Source organism: Mytilus trossulus, chromosome 10 (genome assembly GCF_036588685.1).
Source record: "Mytilus trossulus isolate FHL-02 chromosome 10, PNRI_Mtr1.1.1.hap1, whole genome shotgun sequence".
Taxonomy (NCBI): Eukaryota; Metazoa; Mollusca; class Bivalvia; order Mytilida; family Mytilidae; genus Mytilus; species Mytilus trossulus.
Window position 1 is genome coordinate 25973914 of NC_086382.1, and position 23627 is coordinate 25997540.

General features: G+C 31.7%; 1 protein-coding gene across 1 annotated transcript; it reads right to left on the reverse strand.

Moving 5' to 3' along the window:
* Positions 1-1046: 1046 nt before the first annotated feature.
* Positions 1047-21006, reverse strand: LOC134687792 (uncharacterized). The gene is made up of 6 exons (XM_063548247.1): positions 20904-21006; positions 17562-17672; positions 11423-12087; positions 8182-8411; positions 7317-7413; positions 1047-5196 (listed from the first exon to the last, which is right to left on the reverse strand). The coding sequence occupies exons 3-6, from the start codon at positions 11649-11651 to the stop codon at positions 2204-2206; spliced, it is 3549 nt and encodes a 1182-aa protein (XP_063404317.1). The 5' UTR covers positions 11652-12087; positions 17562-17672; positions 20904-21006; the 3' UTR covers positions 1047-2203.
* Positions 21007-23627: the final 2621 nt, after the last annotated feature.

The window sequence follows — 23627 nt, forward strand, 5'->3', positions numbered from 1 at the left end:
AAATGATGAAAATAAACGCAAATATATGCACATTATGTGTTTCTATTTGTTGTCTAAGATTTTCAGTCTCTCTATGTGCATTTGAAATAACATGTTTCTAGTTTTGTTTTCAATATTTTCCATGAATTTTTCACAGTTATCAAACAACTCTTTATATTTTGAACAGTCTATTAGCAATTGTACTATTGCAGTATTGTTCATGAAGTTGCAGTAACATTTTGCTGGTGTGATTTTATCAGTAATCTCTTTTCTTATATCAGGGGAATATTTTCTCTCGTAGTACTGAGTACGAGTCAGGTTGTCAGGAAATGAGTTATGTCTTCATTGTCAGTTTTACATAATTGGCAGGTTGTATCCATTGAATATGGAGTGAATTTATGTTGGTCTGGCTGAAGTATGTATGTTGCAGTTATCATCCTAATCTTGATTATTGCTTCTCTAATTTCAAAACGAGGTAAATGCTTTATTTTCCAGACTTTGTGATGTTTATTGATCTCGAAGTGTACCGTATTCATGAATTTTAAGCTAGATTTTCTTTCAGATTCTGTTAGGGCCTTCCAAAATTTGTCTACTTTCAGCTTGATAGTTCTTTTCCGTTGTTCTTTCTTTGGAACATTGCTTTGAAGTTGTATAATGATTGGAAGCTCATACAGATCTAATATATCCATATCTCTAGAAAAGAAGCTATTTTTGTTATCAAAATTTCTTGTTATTTGTCTTTCCATAAGCTGATGTATTTTTTCATTATCACATGTTAGTAGTGCAAGTAGGAGAGACAAAGCTCTTTTATGAATTTCTGCTTCGATTGGTAGTGCTCCTCACAGTTGTAACACTGCAGAATTAGCAGTTCTTTCTGGAATAGATTGTTAATGGAGGAGATTTTATCTATGAAATTTTTCCAACTGTTCAATATCAGATCTGGTTAGAGGTAGCACTTCTAATCCATAAATCAACCTTGGAATGACATAAGTTTTGTAAATTTGAAATGAGGTTGGTGGTTCTAGACCATTTGTACCGTGACACCCTGATCCCATGAGAGCGTATTTAGTTCTTCTTGCTATTTTTATTCTCTCTTGTACATTGATATGACTTTCGTTATTACCAGCTTTTGTTAATCCAAGGTGTACACCTGATTTAGCAATTGTTACATCATTCCATCAAGTGTCAAGTTGAAATCATTTTTTGTTTTGGAACAATCTATGATTTGGGTTTTTGTTGGATGTATGCTGTAATGGTGTTCATTTGCATATCTTCCGAGAACATTTAGCAATAGTTGTAGTTCATGCTTGTCATTCGATATAAAGGCTATATCGTCGGCTCAAGTTGGTGATCCTACATATATATTTCCTACTTGGTATCCTATTGAATTTTGTTCTAATTCTACTAGGAGATCTTGGACAAAGATTTTGTATAGATGGATTGATAATATTCCTCCCTGTCTTACACCTTGTTTAATTTGGAAAGGTTTACTTATACCATCAAGCCATTTAACTTTTTGTAGTTAGGTCAGTATATAGTTCTGTTACTTAGTAATATTGTCCAGTATATTGGATGGATTTATTGTTTAAGCATTTTATCCATCGGTATAGTGTGTTGGGCTAAATCAAATGCTGATTTTACATCCAGAATGTTTATATAAAAATTGTCATTCCCCTTTTTTCTCATTAGATCTAGCTTCTGAAATAATTAAGCTTGCCATGATTGGTGATACACCTTTGGTGAATCCAAATTGGAGGTCTGTTTTTGGCTCTATCATCAGTTTGTTTAGAAATGAGTACTCAAAGGTTTTCCCAGTTATTGGTGTTACTGTTATACCTCTATAGTTACTAGTCTCTGTTGGGTCTTTTTCTTCCAGATGTGGGAAATAATGGTAATTCAGTGAATAAGGAGCCGTATCACAATAGGATTTTCGGTGTATGCTTATTTACGGACACAGGAATCTCACATCGTACACCGAAAATTTAACCACACATGTTAAAATGTCCAATCTTCGAAATGAGCCATCAAACATATCCAAGTTTACGATATGGACTGAGCTATATATTAAAACGTTACCATTACCGCCTTTGGAAAATCAATTTTGTCTTTCGATCCATTTCTTTCATCATCAAAACTGAATAAATGGTAAGTCACGTAAAATATAGGAATTCACCATTGTTTCTACAGTAATTAATGTCTGCCTTGTTGTCCAGTTACATCTGTACTATGCTTCATCTGCTTTGTATTCACTTAATATCTGAACTACATCAACATGCTTCTGCTGACAAGCCATTTGCAAGGGAGATACTTCATTTTTATCACATTTATTAACGTCTGCTTTGTATTCAAGTAACATCTTAACTATTTCAATATGATTTTCCTGACAAGCCAAAAACAAGGGAGATAGTTCATTCTCATTACATTTATTAACGTCTGCTTTGTATTTAAGTAATATCTCAACTATTTCAATATGATTCTCCTGACAAGCCCTAAATAAGGGAGATGCTTCATCCTCACTACATTTGTTAACGTCTGCCTTGTGTTCAAGTAACATCTTAACTATTTCAGCATGATCCTGCATACAAGCCATTAAAAGGGAAGATAATTTATTCTCATCACATTTATCAACATCTGCCTCGTATTCATGTCTTATCTCATCTATTTCACTATAACTCAATCCACAAGCTATTAACAGGGGAGATGCTTTATGTTTTGTACATTTATTAACGTCCGCCTTGTATTCAAGTAATATCTTAACTACAGCAACATGATTCTGCTGACAAGCCATTTGTAAGGGAGATACTTCATTTTTATCACATTTATTAACGTCTGCTTTGTATTCAAGTAACATCTTAACTATTTCAATATGATTTTGCTGACAAGCAAAAAACAAGGGAGATACTTCATTCTTATCACATATATTAACATCTGCCTTGTATTCAAGTAACATCTTAACTATTTCAATATGAATTTCATGACAAGCCATAAACAAGGGAGATACTTCATTCTTATCACATATATTAACGTCTGCCTTGTATTCAAGTAAAATCTTAACTATTTCTATATGATGATGTTGACAAGCCAAAAATAAGGGCGAAACTTCATTCTTATCACATTTGTTAACCTCTGCCTTGCATTCAAGTAATATCTTCACTATTTTAACATTATTCTGTCGACAAGCCAGAAGCAAGGGAGATACTTCATTCTTATCACATTTATTAATGTCTGACTTGTATTTTAGTAAAATCTTAACTATTTCTATATGATTTTGATGACATGCCATAAGTAAGGGAGATACTTCATTCTTATCACATTTGTTAACGTCTGCCTTGTATTCAAGTAACATCTTAACTATTTTAACATTATCCTCCAGACAAGCAATAAGCAAGGGAGATACTTCATTCTGATCACATTTATTAACGTCTGCCTTGTATTCAAGTAACATCTTAACTATTTCTGTATGATTATAATGACAAGCCAAATATAAGGGAGAAACTTCATTCTTTTCACATTTGTTAACGTCTGCCTTGTATTCAAGTAACATCTTAACTATTTTAACATGATCCATTCGACAAGACATAAGCAAGGGAGATGCTTCATTCTTATCACATTTATTAACGTCTGCCTTGTATTCATGTAACATCTTAACTATTTCTGTATGATTCTGTCGACAAGCCATAAATAAAGGAGAAACTTCATTCTTATTACATTTGTTAACGTCTGCCTTGTGTTCAAGTAACATCTTAACTATTTCTATATGATTCTGTTGACAAGCCAAAAACAAGGGAGATATTTCATCAGCTCTACATTTATAAACATCTGCCTTGTATTCAAGTAACAGCTTCACTGCTTCAGTATCACCTTCCTGTGATGAAACAGATAAAGGACTTACACCATTAGGTCTACATTTGTTAACATCTGCACCATGAAAACAAAACCACTGAATCAAAGAAAAGTCACATATAAAACAACAAAATAATAGTGCACCATGTTTGATTATGATATCATCAGTTTGGGCTAACTGTTTTTGGTATGATAAATCAAGTGTTTCCACAAAATTCAGAAATCTCTTTCTAAAATCTGGTTTGTCCATATTTTTGTTGTTGAACACTGGCATAACCCAACCACTAGACCAGTCATCAACCATTCTTTGAATGTACATTTGATGGTAATCTGTTGGTACAACAATGATAAACTGTTCCAAATCTTCTTCTCTTTTGAATGAAAATCGTTCGCTGATAAACATACTTTCGGAATTCTTAATCAAACACGGAATTATCATTTTCCCAAAATAATAAGATAAAAAGTCGAATAGTTTATCATGTATTGTTCTGTAAACGCCATCTTTTTTTTTCAAAAAAGTATGTTCGAGGGTATCAAGTTCATCCAATAACATTAATCTTGATGTACTTCTTTCTAACCTACAAGCCTCACACGTGTTCTTTATGATTCTTTTTGTTTCTTTATCTATCTCTTCTTTTAACACTTCCTCCTTTAACTCGTTATTGAACATGACACACAATGCCAAAGCACAGTATTTTCCGTAAAATTCATTCTTCTTGAGCTGTTCGATTTCTGCTTCATACACTGAAAATGGATTCTTGAAAAATGCTGTAATACTGGGTTCAGTGTTAACACGATAAAGTTTACATAGAAGCGGAAAACAGTCATATAAATGACTATATTGGATAATCTCAGCAGCCTCTGTTTCGAGGTACATTTCTGCTATTAACGTCTTTTCAGCCTGTGACAAGCATAAATATTCTGATAACAAGTTACATACATTGGTTTTGAAAATATGCAGCGCTTCAAATTTTTTATCTTTGTATACTTGTATCCTACAGGCAACAATAATTTTTATGAGTGATTTATGAACTAGCTCTTCAATACGCATCATAACTGATTCCCAATTGTATAGATCAGACCTGTTAATAGAATATGTTCCACAAAAGTTATCAATTACAAACAATGTTTTCTGATTTGGATTATAAAACTCAATAATGGTATGTGGATTGGTTACAAGAACTACATCATACCCTTCGTCTGCCATTTTTAAAACTACATGTTGTAGGGTTGCTGTCTTGCCAACACCAGAACTAGCAGTTATGGTGACACAACTATTTTCTTGAATACATTTTAGCACATGTTTTGCAGCTTTAGTCTCGACAAAGTATTCATCATTCTTTTGCCACTGATCCAGTATTTGAATGATTTGTACTAAAATATAAATAAATCAATAATATTGGTTGTTAATTAAAGGAGAAACATACAAAATATTGCCAAGTTAGTATTTAAATCATTTCTCACATTCTCTCAAACAAATCATGTTTTAATGCATATTGAACAAACCAAAAGGAGATATGATAAATCAAAAACAGGGGATAGCATTCACTGAAGATACATTTAAAACAATGAGAGGAATGAACTGTTTGTTTCTTTAAAAAAAAAGAAGCATTCAGAACCTTCTATCAAAATTCCAAGTAAAATGTAATTCAAAGTGATTTATGTGTGCATAACTCGTCAAACAAAACCTTAAATTATTTATACATTTTCATATTATATTTAAATGCAGAGGCAATTATATTGAAAGTCGATGTTGAATATGTGTGTACTATCATCATTTAGAATGATAAGTGATTGGTTTAAGAATTGCAATGCATCCTACCCAAATTTAATTGCAACTTCCTAAAGTTTAAATACAGAACTGAACTTCCGGATGTTTTTTATGGTATTGTATTTAACCAACATATGTCATAAAGTCATCTGAAGCAAGTATAATGTGACGAATGAGTGTATCAATCTAATCATTCATAATAAATTAAAGCATTAATTCAACAGTAGTTTATATAATTTCAAAATTCATTAATAAAGAAGAATGAGAAATAAAGGCTACAAAAAAGAATCAACACAACTCGGGAAAAATAAATAGCAAGACCGAATGTTGAAGGAAACCTGTGATGATACAATATGTAACACATGCTAAGAGAAGATAGTATTAACTTATTCCTCTGGATATGTTGTTTTATGAATCCGTACATATACACGCCATATAAATATTGCAGTCGCTGAGTTTGCCGAAATAGTTTGGATGCTACTTCCGGTTGATCATCGTTCAAATGTAGATAGAAACGTTGTTGAGATATGAATGTCTTATCGAATTCCAACTTAGCTTGGGCGGCGAGCAATTTAAAAAAAAAAACACACAAAAAACCCAAACACAATCTGCATTTTATGGTTAGTTATAATTGCATATTATCAGGTCAAATAATTTATGGTTCTCATATTTTTATGTATTTTTGAGGATTTGCTTTCAGAATGTTTTAAGTAAATTGATAAGAATCTAGAATTTGAAATGGATGCTACAAAAAAGGTAATAGTAGAGAAATAGTGTTCAGAGGTCATAAATCGATTGAGGGAAAACAAATACGAGTTACAAACTAAAACTGAGGGAGACACATCAACTATAAGAGGAAAACACACGAACAACAGGACACTGAAGTGCAACAACAATATCTGCTAACATGCATAGACACGAACTATTTGATAACAACTGTCATATTCCTGGTTTGGTACAGGACATTTTAAGAAAAAAATGTGGGTGGATAATGGTTTAATAGGTAGCCAAAACGTTTGCCTTATGTCAAAGTGTCACTTACAAATAATATAAAATTCGACAGAACATGAAAACTGCACAATTATAACGAACATATGTCATCAACGACAAACCCTACAGGATATAAAAAAAACAGTGACGCGCTGAGGTAACTAACATGCAGTCTTGAATTTCATACAATTATTTTTACCATACTCGTCAAAAACAAATTTCACGACAATGATGTTATGGAAAGACAATTTTTAAATTATATGAGCTATAAACTATAAGACATAACAGATAATCAATCCGAAAAACCATAATAGAAACATAAAGAAATGAATATATAAAGGAAGATGTACTAATGTGTTTTCTATAATCATAAGAGTTTTAGTTCAGGAACAAAATTAGCAAAGACTATTGGTAGGTTATAGAGATCCATTTCGAGACTTATTTAAATGGATCGAACTTAACCTTATATTTGCAATTGTATTGTGAGGGTCTCAAATTGAAAGAAAAAAAAACTCGAACCTGTTTAAATTTGGGTAAATGACCTGTAATCGGCTCTTGAATTCTTACATGAAAATAAAAATGGTGTTATGAAGTAAAACACTTTATTCTGTAAAAAAAATTAAAAATGTCTAAAAATTTGACAATTGCTCCCAAATCTCACCTAATTACAGGTAAATGATTATAGTTTTATCACTAACACTACATGCTAAGGTGTTTTTGTCAAAGATCTTACCTCTAATATTCCAAGGTACTGTTGATTGGTCTAAATGTTTTGATCTTAGCTCTTGACATTCCTTAGCCATATCCAGACCACCAAGTCTCTTCACAGCCTGTCATTTTTTTTTAAATTACAGGTATAAATCACATATTCGAATCCAACAGTTTATAAAGAAGAAGAGGTCATTATAATCATTACGAGATTAAAAAGAACTAAATATAAATTTGAACATTCAGACTGTACCATAGATTAAATTTCAAGTCCCTTTTAAAAAACTGAACATTCAATTATGAAGTCAGGGTCAGTGTGTACATCACTATTCATAATTATGTACATTTACTGTGGTAAGCTTGTACTGTTCAGGCAATCTGTGTATTCGAGTAAAAAAGAGGGAGAGTCAAACTCATAGATGGAAAATAAACTTACAACGCTAAAAAATAAAAAGACAAACAGACAATTAATAGTACAGAAGACACAACATAGAAAACTAAAGAATAAGCAACATGCACACCACCAAGAACTTAGGTGCTTAGGTGCTCCAAATGTGGCACCCGTCGTATTGCTTATTTTATTACAAAACCGGTAAATAGTCTAATTCGTTAGGTCACATTCCTAAAAAGGCAAAGGGTATTGTACTTACGACATATGTAACATATCCGATATCATCTGTAGAACAGTTATTCAATAACGGTCAACAAACCCGTGATGGCGTTATTGTTGACATAACAGAATTGAGGGCAATCCCTCCCTTAATATGACGAACAATAAAACAGAGATAACTAGATAAGTAATTACTAGAAAAAATATGTTTTTCGTTTGTTCCTACTAACTGTTTTATTTAAAAGCCGATTATTAAAAACGTGAAAAAAGGTATTCTTACTCCACTAATATTTTCCCATGCAGTAACAAAGACTGTAGATTTGATCTCTCCGTCTCCAAATTGAGCTAGGCTATTTCTATAGTGTTTGATTCTTGCCAGGTCATCCACGGGTGTGGTATCTGTAGTTAATGGTAGGTAGTCATATCCACCTGTAGGCGGAGGTAGTTTTGTCAAATTCCTGAGTAATGCCACCATTAATGTGACATCAAAAGTGTTAGAGTCGGGTACACCTGTAACACAAATATAGGAATAGTCCAAAACATGAATCAATTCAAACAAATATAAATTTTTCAATTAATTTTTAACATAAGTTCTGAGGTAAATATAAAACGAACCCTTTTCATATAAAGAGAAAATTTATTCTTAACAGTCTAAGCACAATCTGCTGTTCTCTGGGCATATTCTAACAAGTATCAACTTTGTCTAAAATATTCTAGATACGTATATTCTTAACTGTATGACGGAATTTTGTTATAAAAAATGTAGGATTTTATTTGCAGGTGACTTACACGAATATAATATAAGACGCGAAGTCTCATGAGCGAAACTTATGAGTATGGTCTTTACCTAATGAAAAATTATTATGTCTATTTTATAAATTCAAGGAATGATTATAATGTTCATTTTGATTTATTTTAGGGAAAACTATGGCTCTTGGATTTTGATTATCGGGGATAAAACAGTAAGGGATTTAAGGTAAAGTGGGATTAAAAAAGTATACATCTCAATGCAATAAAATGTTTTGTCTCCATTAGTTAATAATGTTAATTATAATCTATGTTTATACTCTGATTGTGATCTATTTTAACTCCATCAAAGGGAATTTTCGTAAAAAAATCGATAACATGTATTAGTTTTTAACTGATTATAATATCATGCAAAGATTGCATATGCCAAAAAAATGAAATAAAATTGAGAATGGAAATGGGACATGTGTCAAAGAGACAACAACCCGACCATAGAAAAAACAACAGCAGAAGGACACCAACAGGTATTCAGTGTAGCAATTCCCGCACCCGGAGGCGTCCTTCAGCTGGCCCCTTAACAAATATATACTAGTTCAGTGATAATGAACGCCATACTTATTTCCAAATTGTACACAATGATGGATGACTAAATAGTAGATTGGGGCTGAATATTGAAATATACTTTTTGATAAATATTCCTAAAGTAAAGAACTAGAGCAGTTATCGCTCGGACACACACACATACATTTAAAGATTGTGTTCGACCAATTTTTAACAAACTGATTATGTTAAGAATATATCAGACAAATATCAGAATGTCAGGAATCTGTTTTGACATAATCAGACATTATCAGACATTATTCTTTTATTTTTGGTAGAGTAGACAATACTAACACTGATTCAAACAAACAATTCTCAAAATCATTATGAAGATGCTTGATTTCTTGATTGACAACATATATTTTACGTTCGGAGGACGTTTTTTTCAACAGACTGTCGGCAGTCCATTGGGAACAAATTGTGCCCCTCTTTTTGTTGACTTGTTTCTTTATTATTATGAGGCTGTCTTCATACAGGAACTTCTTAGGAAGAAAGATAAGAAGTTAGCAATATCCTTTAACTCTACTTTCCGCTATATAGATGATGTTCTTTCACTAAATAATTCAACATTGGGTGACTATATTGAACGCATCTATCCATTGCACTAGAGATAAAGGATACAACAGATACAGTTAAGTCGGCCTCATATCTTGATTTACATCTAGAAATTGACAAAGAAGGTCGGTTGAAAACAAAACTTTACGACAAAATAGATGATTTCAGCTTTCCAATTTTGAACTTTCCATTTCTAGGTAGCAACATTCCAGCAGCACCTGTATACGGGGTATATATCTCCTAATTGATACGATATTTTCGTGCTTGTATTTCCTATCATGATTTTCTTGATAGAGGGTTGCTGCTCACAAGGAAGCTATTAAACCAAGAATTCCAAAGGGTGAAATTGAAATCATCCCTTCATAAATTTTACGGTCGCCATCACGAGTTGGTTGATCGTTACGGAATAACCGTTTCACAGATGATATCGGACATGCTCCTTATGTCGTAACTACAATCCCCTTCCCTTTCATGAATGTGACCTACCGAATGAGACTATTTACCGGATTTTTTATCACATAAGCAACACCACGGGTGGTACATATAGACCAGTATCTGCTGACCCTTCCGGAGCAACTGAGATCACCCCCTAGTTTTTTGGTCGGGTTCGTGTTGCCTATTCTTTAGTTTTCTATGTTGTGTCATGTGTACTTTTGTTTGTCTCATTGTCCTTTTCATTTTTAGCCTTGGCGTTGTCAGTCTATTTTCGATTTATAAGTTTGACTGTCCCTCTGGTATCTTTCGTCCCTCTTTTATGTCAAATTCGAGGTACAAGTCTGAAATGAGTTATAGAAAGCCGTGTCTGTTGTGTCTTCAAATTTTAGTTCTGGAGGATGTATTCATGGAACACAATCAGAAAACTTTGGATTCTTAATGGAAAGAACATCATACATTTATCTTTTTGAAAAATTAAATGATCTGGTGTGTTTGATCTTCTTGTGTTTAAAAGTGTCTGAATGAACTCCAACTCATTTGAAAATAAAAAGAATTCACCAAGTGAGGCGCGCAGATTGTTACCATGCATGGGAATACCGACAATTTATTGTCAAGTCTTTCTTTTAATCTGTATGTATAAGAAGAAGCACAAAATGGCATATAGACAAAATAAATTAGCAAAAATTAAGACAACAATAAACAAATTTACCATAGTACAATAACACAATGACGGGTTGAATGAGTACAGAGCCATGTATATGTATCAAAGAAACATGAAAGGCATATGGACAAAACACATAAGCAAAAATTGAAAGACAACAATACAAAGATGTTTGACAAAAGGACAATCAACTTCTCATTTCTCTTCCGAAATTCATGCTTGCATTATTCCATTATAACATTCACTTTTTTGTAGGGCCTCCTCAATAATTTGTTATTCATTTTTTATGTGTGCATTGTGTTTTAATTTTTCCTTAGTACATCAAAGAAAGTCTATGAAGACAAGAGCTATGATTGATAAAAAAAAAAAAGATTACATTTATTCCATGCTACCGGCAAGATATGAAGTTATTGATAGTCATTTCGTTGTTTTAAAACTTTTAAAGGCATTTTAAAACTGTTATCAGAAATAAACTAATATCAGAAATATTAATGCAACCGAATCAAAAACATTGTTTACATACCAACACGAGGAAACAGTAATTTCCATTGAGCTCCGTTAATAATATGTTTACTTTTCAAGTCCATTAGCTTCCCAGTTTCCTTTTTAATTGTAGCATCTAGGCAAACAGGAGAAAACTCTTTGTCAAATAAAACTCGTACAGCTCTTGAAGAAATTTTTGTCATCAATAAATGCATTCTTAAATAGTTCTCTTCTTCCTCTGTAACATGTGGTACTTTGGCAGTTAACATCTTGATAACTTATTTACTAGATCTAGAAGCTGTTATGATTATCTCCCTTATTTCGTCGTTATGGCAATACAAACGGATGTGAAGTATCCTTTTGTATAATTGAAGTCTGGCATATAATGATACTCTCGCATGCGTTTGTTACCTAGTGTTTCTGATATTCACGACAAAATATTCTCAATATTTCCGAAAACTGAGGAGTATTTTTCTCGTTGTAATGAAGTATGTCCTGAATCAATGAATAAGGTCTTGAACCAAATTCGTGCAGGCTTACATGTTTAAACATTGTGGCCGATAGTTCCAATGGAAATTATTTCTCGGAACGGTTTTATCTGCTCTCTTGCTTAACCAGTTAAAATGATGGTAAAAATCGACTCCTTACTTATTGGTACTGCTATTTAGAATTATCTCACATGCTGTTTTGTAATTTAACGATAAACTGTAAATTAGAAAGAAAATGTTAAAGAATGACACGCATACAAAAAAGATATGGTAATATTGCCAGCGGATGTCGTTTGTTTATGTGTTACATATTTATTTTTCGTATATTTTTTGTACATAAATAAGGCCGTTAGTTTTCTAGTTTGAATTGTTTTACATTGTCATTTCGGAGCCTTTTATAGCTGATAATGAGATATGGGCTTTGCTCATCGTTGAAGGCCATACAGTAACATATAGTTGTTAATTTCTGTGCCATTTTGGTCTCTAGTGGAGAGTTGTCTCATTAGTAATCATACCACATCTTCTTTTTTTATAGTGACAACTCTCCTCACGAAACCAAAAGGACACAGACATTAACAACTATAGGTGACCGTACGGCCTTCAACAATTAGCAAAGCTCATACAATGTATTTATATCAGCTTAAAGATTTGTATGATGAGACACAGAGCAAAATAAAACACATTAATGAGACAAACAAATGCAATAACACACATATATAATTTGATAGGTCCATATTCAAATTTCGTTTAGACAATGTTTGATCATAGTTTGCACTAAATCTATATCAGTGGTTGTCGTTTGTTTATTTGTTACATATTTGTTTTTCGTTAAAAAAAAAATTATATTAATAAGGCCGTTAGTTTTCTCACTTGAATTGTTTCACATTGTCTTATCGGGGCCTTTTATAGCTGACTATGCTCATTGTTGAAAGCCGTACGGTGATCTATAGTTGCTAATGTCTGTGTCATTTTGGTCTCTTGTGGATAGTTGTCTCATTGGCAATCATACCAAATCTTCTTTTTTATATCGACAAAATATATTTGACCTTTAATTAAGGATTACTGAGAACATAATCATAAGAGGTAAACGTAACCACTAACTGACACCATGGAATGAAATCTATGTCATGGGACCCTGGTTGTGGAACATATTTGTAATCAATCCTTACACAAAAGAAAGTTTAAGTAAATATAATGAAATTTGATGAGACTGACATACAAGTGAGAGGTTTAGCGCTATACAACAAGGTTAAATCCACAATTTTTTACATTTGAAAATGCCTGTACCAAGTCGCATATATTGCATGTACAGGAAATATTCGGTCAAAATTTTCTTTAGGTTTATAAAAAGTTCATGAATTTATGATAGCTCCCATATAACCTTAAGCATGAAAAAAAAGATTGTTTTGAGTTATGAGGAATTAATAATTTGGCTCTGTTGGGGACCGTCTTCAATTGCAGTGAGGTGAAGATTTGTTTGCTCTTTGACGAAGGCAGAAAGTGACTTTGAGATGAAAAAAGACAATGAAGCACTGTTCTTTTTCACGTACATGTACTGACATTGTGTCATTGATCGATACCCACTATATATATATATATATCCATTTTGTCTCCTACATAAGTATTAGCGGCATACTCAAACAATTATTGATCAATATAATGAGAACGAACTCAAGGTAATTGTCATCTACTTTTGGCGGTATGCTGATTGAAACATTGTTCAATGATCATCATCTTGAAGTTCGAACTTTTTTGCATTTTTAACTTTTATTAGTTCAAGCATCACTAATTAGATTTTCGTCGCAAAATGTTCCTGGTATGTTTAATAAGTTTATTATTCCCGCAAAAACATATCTACCGTAGTTTTGATTATTCCATTATTTTATTACAAGGTCAATATAAGTTTAAAATAATGTTACATTTGTCCAAATTAATGTCATAATAATAAACTCATCATTTATACCAGAATTAAAATTTTATATTTGAACTGTATAGCTAGACGTTTCGTCTACAAAAGACTCATCAGTAACGCTAGGATCAACAAAAAAGGTTATAAGGAGGATTTAGGGGTGAAATTTATCAGTAGTATAACAGATCATCTCTCTAAAGTATGGGGATAACTTTTAATAAGATTAAATTTGATTGTTATGTTTGTAATTGAAGGTCCTAAACAAGCTATAATATTAGTAAATATCAACTTACTGAATACATTAAAAATATATCCAAACCATCAACAACCCATAATCGCAAGCTCGTGCAATATAAAATTCTACTCAGGAAAACATTCCCCAAGTTTCATCCAATAACACTTTTATTGTATAGCAATATAATGTTTGAAAGTAAAAATTGGTTTAAACTAAGATTTTGTCGTTGATGACGTCATGAATTTTGAAGATTTATTGCACTAGTGTTATATTGGATTTATTACACTAGTGTACTATTGGATTAATTGCAAGCTAACTTTTGGTTATTTCTGTGGGAAATATTATATTGCTAAGCAATAAACAAATGTATTAGATTCTATCTTCCGTTCATATTCATCGACAGAAACTGAATCATCTCTGACATTATAAACAAGGGTTGATTCAAATTAATGGTTTGCAACAAACATCAAATTATGGGGGTATCTGTTCATTCCATTACATTTCTTATGATTGAGATTTAATTCTCTCTTGAGCTTTAAAAAGACCGTATTGCCAGAAAAACTCTGTTAAACTATTTCTACCTTATTTACTTAGTTAAGAATTATATGAATGAATTTTATGAAAAACATGAGGAAATTTGAACACAAAATATTTCATAACATTCTGATCAGAAAACTTTATAGACTTGCTTTATAAAATGTTTGAAACCTACGTTTTGCGCATTTAAATTGAAACGTAAACCCTATTAAAGTTTACCTTATTTAACAAACTCACCCAGTTCTGTTAATGGCAACCACTATTTACATATAATTTTGCAACATTTTTAAATGCGCAGAGTTGGTTACCCGTTTATATCGGATCAATGTTAAAGTTGAATTCTATTGTGGCGAATAACCTGTAAATATGATATTTATTCCTTGTTATTTTACCTTTCAACAGCTCTTTAAATTCTATAGAAAAAAGTCCTGGATATGGCACATATAGAAAATTGATTTGTTCTAAATTCTGAACTGTGTAAAGTATTTGCATTTTAACCCGGTAAATATTTATCAATCCTACATTTTCGTAATTTTTATTTAAAAATTAGAATCAACAACAACTAAACAACAGCTCTTTACACCTTCAAATATACTCTTGAACACAGACAAACATGTGCAGTTGGAAAGTTTTAAGGTGTATTATCAACTGAACATAGCAATGAAGTGTATTGTGTGCTATATAAAATCATTTTGATTAAAGGCGTCAAATAAAGATGGTAGAATCTTCAAGATTCCCTTCGATGAAAAGAAAAACTACAAAAGAAAAACCACAAAGGGAGCTTTCGGATATCTTAAATCATAATATCAGAAACACCACCACAAAGGCGCTGCTTGAATGTTTGTACAGGGAAAATGGAAAGTTCAATATTTATATTAAGATCATTTCTTAAGCCATAAAATTAAATTAACAAATATACAAAACTCCAAAGACAAGTCAAAATAGAAAGTCCTTTATAAAAATCAAAGCTCAAACACATCAAACGAATGTAAAACAACTGTTATATTTCTCACTTGGTACAGGCGGATTTATGCCTATACAATATTTCGATACTTGTATCTTGGAATTGAACTATGCCATGTTTTTCCTTGATTGTTTATGACTTTTAACACTAAATTCATTAGATGTTGGCTTTATACTGATTGATATTTAAATCTTAGATCCACATTTATTTTAATAACTTGTTATTGGCTTTGCACTTTGTGTAAGTAACTTCGGGTAATCTAACATCTGTAGTTATTGTCTGTTTGTGGTTGGGACGTATATGTACACTGCTACGTCCACTCTGTGTTTTTGCAAGATGTATTTCCGCTTTGTATCGATTTAACGATTTCAGACCTTTTCATCTGATTTCATAGTTTGTTCTTATAGTGTACTTCAACACCGCTGTCCAAGGTAATGAGAGAGTAAGTGCGCCTTCAAACAATTTTAACCCCGCCACATTATGTATGTGCATGTTATAAGTCAGATGACAGTATTTCATTGGTTGTTTTGTGTTTCTGTATAACATATTTGTTTAAAATACATGTACATAAATCTACCCGTTATTTTTCTAGTTGAAGAGTTTTGCAGTTGTGATTTAGGGACCTTTTATAGATGATTGTACAATATGGTTATTACTCATTGTTAAAGGCCTTACGGTGACCAATGAATGTCAATTTCAGAGACTTTTCTTGCTCAAATCAGAGTAGATATGTTTAGCAGGAAAGTATTAATTTTCCTTCCCTAAAACAAGATATTTTTATTTGTGTCAAATTGTGTCAAGTTGGTTGATTATAAGGAACAAAAACTTGATATAAGATACCAAAATGATCAGAGCAGAATTAAAAGAAAATTCGTTTGACTGACGACGACGTCGAAAGGAACCACGTAATGGCAATAGATGATATAAAAAAGGGTCCGTTTAAGGGAGTTCGTTTGTCATGTTTTGGATTTTTTGTCAGATTTTTGGAATCCACTGGTTTTAATTTCAAACTTATATGGAAGGATGTTAAATAATTCTAAACAGTGAAACATGCATTAAAAGGAAAACATGCATTTTAAGGTAACAACCAGCTGGTGATACTTTGGTCAATACCAAAATCGTTATAAATAAAATCAACGGTACCAATATAAAGCTTCGAGGAGTATTCAAGGGATAAATTGGTCAGCATTTCTTAAACCATCTTTTCAAAGTATGTGGTTTTAATTTCAAACATATATAAATTGATATTAAATAATTCTAAACAGTAAAACAAGCATTCAAAGGTAACAACCAGCTGGTGATACTTTGGTCAAAACCAAAATCGTTATAAAGCTTCGAGGAGTATTCAAGGGATAAATTGGTCAGTATTTCTTAAACCATCTTTTCAAAGTATGTGGTTTTAATTTCGAACATATATGATGTGATACTAAATAATTCAAAACAGGAAAGCATGCATTAAAAGGTAACAACCAGCTGGTGTTATGTTGGTCAATATCAAAATCGTTATAGATTCTAGGAGTATTTAAGGGATACATTGGTCAGTATTTCATAAACTATCTTTTCAAAGTCTGTGGATTACAGAGAATGCAAATATATTTGATTGATATGTTCCTAATTACCGGTCCCCTTCAATATGTACAAGCAAGATTTAAAAACTCTTAGTTGATATCACCATATTGGTTACATTAAAAGGGTTAATTCAACATTTTTATTTCGATAATTAATTAGGTAGTATCCGTTTGGTATGTTATTCCAGTACTTTTCTTTTGACAATAAGTTAAACAAAAAGCTTTAAAGAGACAGGTTTTTTTCTCTCTACAGAGTACTGTATCAAACTATTTCTTCCACATTTACTTAATCTTAAATCAAACCGCATGAAGCATTAAAAAACATAAACGATTCAGCTGATTTATTTCTGCATGAATTTGCATAAAAAATCTTGAAATTTCCTCATCACCCCTGCTATGACCTTTCTTGTAAAATATGTGATGCCATAGTTTACACAGTAAATTAAAATTGTTTTGTAAATCTATTAAATATATATACCTCCTTCTTTTCTTTTAGATATCCACGCAGCTGTATTTATGGCAACTTTTAATACATATACATTGCTTTTCAAAAATGGTGGCCTATTCGTAAGTGATCATCCGTCTATACCTGTTCAAGGTTAAAATAAATCATTTAAATTAAATTATTTTTCAAACTGTTCCGGATGGTGATATCATATTAGCATCACAGAGTGATTTAACCTTTTGTGAATTCGTCATGAATAGAAAATGTATTTTTATTTCATCATCTGTCATTGGTTGAATTAGAATTGTTGCAAGGACTTGATATATTTTATATAACATATGAATCTTAATTTTGTGAACATGGTGCTTTACGCATTTTGTCAATTTTACATGCACATTTTTTGGTCAATTCATGTTATGAATAACAATATTGTTTTATCAATAGTATGGTTATATTTTTTAATCATTTTCCAAATAAACGAGACAAAACATAGAAGAAATTGGAAAATGGAGCTGAAATGATAATATTTCAATTGTTACAAAGTGTTAATGTTACGAACTTCAATATCTAATCATCAGTTTACAGTAGTGATTTAAAATAGTTTTTAGTAGACTAAAACCTTGTCTCAACTTATTACACAAATGAAAAAGGTTTTTACTGTATAAAATAGAAAAGAATGACATTGATCAAGGTTTAACTCCTCACACAGAAAAATAACATGCAGAGTTATAAAGAAATATTCAATTCGACAATATGTTGAATTCATTCATACATTTTTGTATTATTCAAAACTGTCAGAAAATTTTTATTTTTTTTTCATTTTGACCAGACCGGATTTGGTAATTTTTCTATCTTACAAAGTCTAATAGAATTATTTTGCCGAGTAATCCGTTCTGCTTGGGGCCATATTTAATTTGCAGTAGGATGAGATTTATTTTGCTCCCTGTTGTGACTTATTGATGAAGAAAAACAATTATTCCACAAACCGCTGTTGCACAGTTCTGACGTCATCTGTTTAGATATACACTGAATTACTGTACTTAACATTATCAAGATAACCAGTTACACTAGAGAAGAGGAAGCACATGCACTCATCTGATTAGTTTTTCATGTAAAAACATCATGAAACTATTTGTATTTTCGTTCCTCTTCGATTTTGGTCATAGCTCTGTCAGATTACCTTTACTAAATGACTTTTGAATGTCTCCGTTGTATCTTTCGCATCGTCGAGGCTCGTGTGACAAAATTCCGAGGCAAATTCAAAAAAGGGAATCCGACAAAATCAATGGCTATCAATCTACGGAACAGTCGAAAGAACTGCCAAACATCAAACTCGGTACATGCGCTTTTCGAAGATTATCTTATGTTTAGTCTGATTTTACAGCTAATTAAAACTCTCACTTGAAAGTATGTTGTTAATACTTCCGGTACAAATTAGAAATCTAGCACACACAAGACGTGAACGTCTAGGTAAAGCCGTATGCAGTTAAGGTAACAACTATAAGCATCGGGATAACTGTAGGTTCAAATATCAAAATGTTGAATTTTTGCATTGGGACTATCTTGACACTGAATTATTTGAACGACACAGGCTCGCCAGTAAACAAGTGTGCACGACAAAACGTTCAATACAATGAAAATAACACCTTATGGAATAATTGAAACAGTAAAGCATGGTGCTGGTTATCCGATCTAACTAAATAATCGTAGTTGACGTTTTTCCGACACCCGCTGAATATTTCCCGATTGATTATGAGATAAACAAAATTTTCATGATACAGCTGTTATTTTTAGATTTTAATATTTAAAATACTGGAACAAATTAAAGAAAATATACTTCAAAATTGGACTTTATTTTGTAGTTAACAGTTGTACGATTCCTATCAGCATGTTGGAGAAAATAGACGATAACATAATTTTTCGTTGTCAGCCTTCATTAAAGGGGTGCTAGCTGTCATATTCATAATCACAGATTTTAATTTAATTCTCATATTTTAAATCATTTATCCAACTATTTAAAGTCTAAAATGAACAATAAACTGAACACAGGCATAGCAATATGTAGCTTCGTTTCGAGTGTATTTAAGTCTAGACACCATCTAATTAGTTATCGAGATGTTCCCTAAAGTCATCCGATGACCATATACGCGATGTAAACATAAATATAGATATAAATAGATTACGCAATCTCGTGCTGTTGGATTATTCTAGGTCTATTTGATTTCATATAATAGATGAAAAATAAATGTTTATCATCGTTTTACCTGTATAAGAATGATATTTTGTGCATCGAATCAGTCAACCAAATGGTTCACTTTCAATGGAGACATTATTTTCCTTTAAATAACTTCACATATACAATTCACGTGTTATCTATCTCAAGCTAAATGATTAAACTAAAAAGTAAAATCACAAAAATACTGAACTCCGAGGAAAATCAATTTGGAAAGTCCATAATCACATGGCAAAATCAAAAAACAAAACGCATCAAAAACGAATGGACAAGAACTGTCATATTCCTGACTTGGTACAGGCATTTTCTTATCCCAGATATAGATTAACCTAAGATTCCTATCAGCATGTTGGAGAAAATGGTACAGGCATTGTAAAGTTTCTAACACATGAATACGGATTCAATGAGATCGGATTATTCACTTGCAAGTAAATAGTTCATAATCAAGGTTTTCAGTTTATTTTGACAAAATTGGACCATACTGGCTGCTAAAAGCGAATTTTTATTTCACTATTTGCATTTCATAAATGATTGAGCCAAAAATAATATATTTTTAATATACTTCGTAGTTATTATCCTTTTAAGGTTTGTTGTCCGTACGTTTTAGTCATGTATTTTGATTAATAGAAACCAACAAACAATACTTACCAAAGGTACCAGGCTTGTAATTTATTACGCCAGACGAGCGTTTTGTCTACGTAAGACTCATCAGTGACGCTAAGATCAAATTATTTAGAAGGCCAAACAAGTAAAAAGCATTTATGACCCAAAATGTCCAAAAACTTGTGCCAAATACGGAAAGGTTAATCTATATCTGGGATAAGAAAATCCTTAGTATTTCGAATAATTCATACTTTTGCAAACAGTAAATTTATTACAAGAGAGCACACGCTGAAATGTCTCGCCTTTTTTACTAGTCATTGATACTATATACTAGATAGTTTTTAATATAAAGATTTAATACAACTATCACATATACTTAACATGATCCGAGTAAAATAAGGTCAAGGTGACATGAACCAAACAAGAAATAAATGTACGCCTTACAATCATTCCATACACCATCGTTTGACTGAAATGTTATTTGCAGCCTAAGTTTAATAAATTGAATTGATTAGTAAAACTTATAACAATATACGTACCTCCTTATTTAACAAATCCTTTCAGCTCTGTATATGGCAAATACTATTTACATTTGATTTCGTAAAAATTATGACCTACGCAGAGTTAGTCACCCTTATCAAGATTAACCTGAATTGCATTGTGAGTTTTTAAACTGTGGTAAATAACCTGTAAATATGATATTTATTCCTTGTTATTTTACCTTTCAACAGCTATTTAAATTCTATATATAAAAAGAAGTCATGAAAACGACATGAATAGAACATTGATTTCTTCTTAATTCTGAACTGTGTAAAGAATTTGCATTTTAACCTCATTGCCCTGTAAATTTTTATCCATCCTACATCTTCGTAATTTTTATTCTTAAATAAGAATTCAACAACAACTCGACAACAGATGTTTACACCTTCAAATATGCTCTGGAACACAGACAAACATGTGCAATTTGAAATGTTTTAAGGTGTATTATCAATTAAGCACAGCAGTTCAACGTATTTTGGGCTGTTTTAAGATTGGTAGAATATTCTAGATTCCCTTCACTGCAAATAAAACCTACAAAAACAAACACAAAGGGAGCTTTCTGGTATCTTAAAATCTTAATATTAGAAACCCCACCCCAAGGCGCTTCTTAAATGTTGGTACGCAGAAAATGGGAAGTTCTATACTTAAATTTAGATTATTTCTTTTGTCATAAAATAGAATTAACAAAATCAAAGTCAAAACAGAAAGTAATTTATCACATGAAAAAAAAGAAGCCCAATCACGAGTGTAAAACAACTGTCACATTTCTAACTTGGTACAGGCGATTCCTTGTGAAAAAAGATGAATTAAACCTGGTTTTGTATCTACCTTTACCTCTCACTTGTATGACAGTCGCATAATACGAATAAATTAACAACACCTGTTAGGAAGTTTGTTTGTGCATGTAGAATTATCTTAAATGGCGTAACCGAGCCAGGAAATTTGGAGGCGATCTGGATAAACAGATTAATCTTTCTAATAAACTTATTCCAAAAAACAAACAATTCAACACTTTAATTAGATCTTTGAATATTGTTTTGTTTTGATATTGATATACATTTTGTCATCAGTGAATTTGAATCAAACTAGATGTTATTTTAATATCCATATGCACAATCATTTCTCATTCATATGATGTACAATATGTCGATACCTGTGTCTTGAAATTGCACTTTGTTATAGTCCATCAGCTAGTTCTCAAAAGCGCGCTAGTTAAGGAGTTTGTGTTACACCACAGGGTACCGCGATTTTTTTTTGGATAGAATTCAACTTCATTATCTTATTGATGAAATACAAGGTGTTAGACTAAAAAAAAGTGTCCAAAAGAGGATTAAAAACGTCCCTTCCAATGGTCCCCTCATTTAGCAATCACGACTAAGTAATTTGTAATTAAATTTTTAAATTTAAAGCGATTAAAAAAAATAAAGTATATGTTTAAACATGGAAGTATTATATTGACAGGAACTCCAACAAGCAGACTTCAAACGTTTATAGTGCGATGCCGCAAAATCTTTAAGTATCTGTTCATTAACTCGACATGTCTTATGGATGCATGGGGTCCTATAAAATTTTTGGAACCTCGCGAAAGATCGTAATTACGGAACATACCGAAATAAACGGATGTGTACTTAATTGTCAAGGAAATGACATTAACTGACAGTGTGAATGACAAATATGTCAATATTTACGGGTTTTGCTGCTTAAAAACAAATAAAAAAGAAATGAAACGAAATTCTGGCAACTGTTTTCAACACATAGAAAAAAAATATAGAAAAAACCTGAGGAGTAAAAATACTCAGAAGCAATACACATTTAAGTATAAGTACAAATGTAACAATCAATCTTAAAATAGTAGGATTTTTTATTCCTAAGAGGGTCGTTGGCTAAGCACGCGTAACTGTATATTTTAAGCTTGAAAATCATAAAATGTTTATGTAAAATAAACGGAAAAGTTATCAGTAATAATTATTGATATTTCGAAACTGTTTAGCTTTTTTAAAAACACACCAATACATTGAAATGTGATTTCCATGATAAAAAAAATAACTGCTCAGACCCAATTATAGTGATCGTTCTTTAAATGCATTCAGAAATATTTAAAGCCATCCGTAAAAATAAATCTGTCAAACTTCAGAATATTCTCGGACTAGATTGAATGTTAAGATTTGTTTACAACAAATTATCATAAAAGGTGTAAAAATTAATCTGATTGACTCGTAACCTGATATTGCTATATAGAGGATATCACATGTGTGTGTAGTTATTAACATCTTTTAGTCTTTAAAATATATTTGATAAGTAAGTTAATATCATTTTACGATATTTTACGATAGAGAAAATCATATCTTTGCGTTACACTCGATAAGAATTTACGATCTTTTACTTGAAATTTAAGTTATCTGGCGCCATCTGGCACACTTCACGCGCATCACATTATTTTCTGCTTACACGCTACTACAGACTCATTTAATTTTTATAACACGATATTTTCCGATTTTCTTGTTATATTGATAAAAATATTTCTTACAAAACTAAAAATAATCTTAACTTCTTTCCAAATATAGTTAATTTTCCTCTGTCATTCTGTGAAATGTGGACCGATTTTTTAGATTGTTTCACCTGTAGTTTTTATTTATTGAACAGAAACAGATGTCGTTGTCCATGTAGCGATTCGCAAAAAGCCACAGGAGTTTCCGTGTTTATTTACATTGGTAGGTAGACAA

Excerpts from the sequence above, each read along its gene's own strand:
- LOC134687792 (XM_063548247.1), bottom strand. The coding sequence starts at position 11,651 with ATGTTAACTGCCAAAGTACCACATGTTACAGAGGAAGAAGAGAACTAT. Across the intron at positions 8,412-11,422 it reads ATTACTGTTTCCTCGTGTTG|GTGTACCCGACTCTAACACT; the intron begins GTATGTAAACAA and ends TTTGTGTTACAG. Across the intron at positions 5,197-7,316 it reads AGTACCTTGGAATATTAGAG|TACAAATCATTCAAATACTG; the intron begins GTAAGATCTTTG and ends TTTATATTTTAG.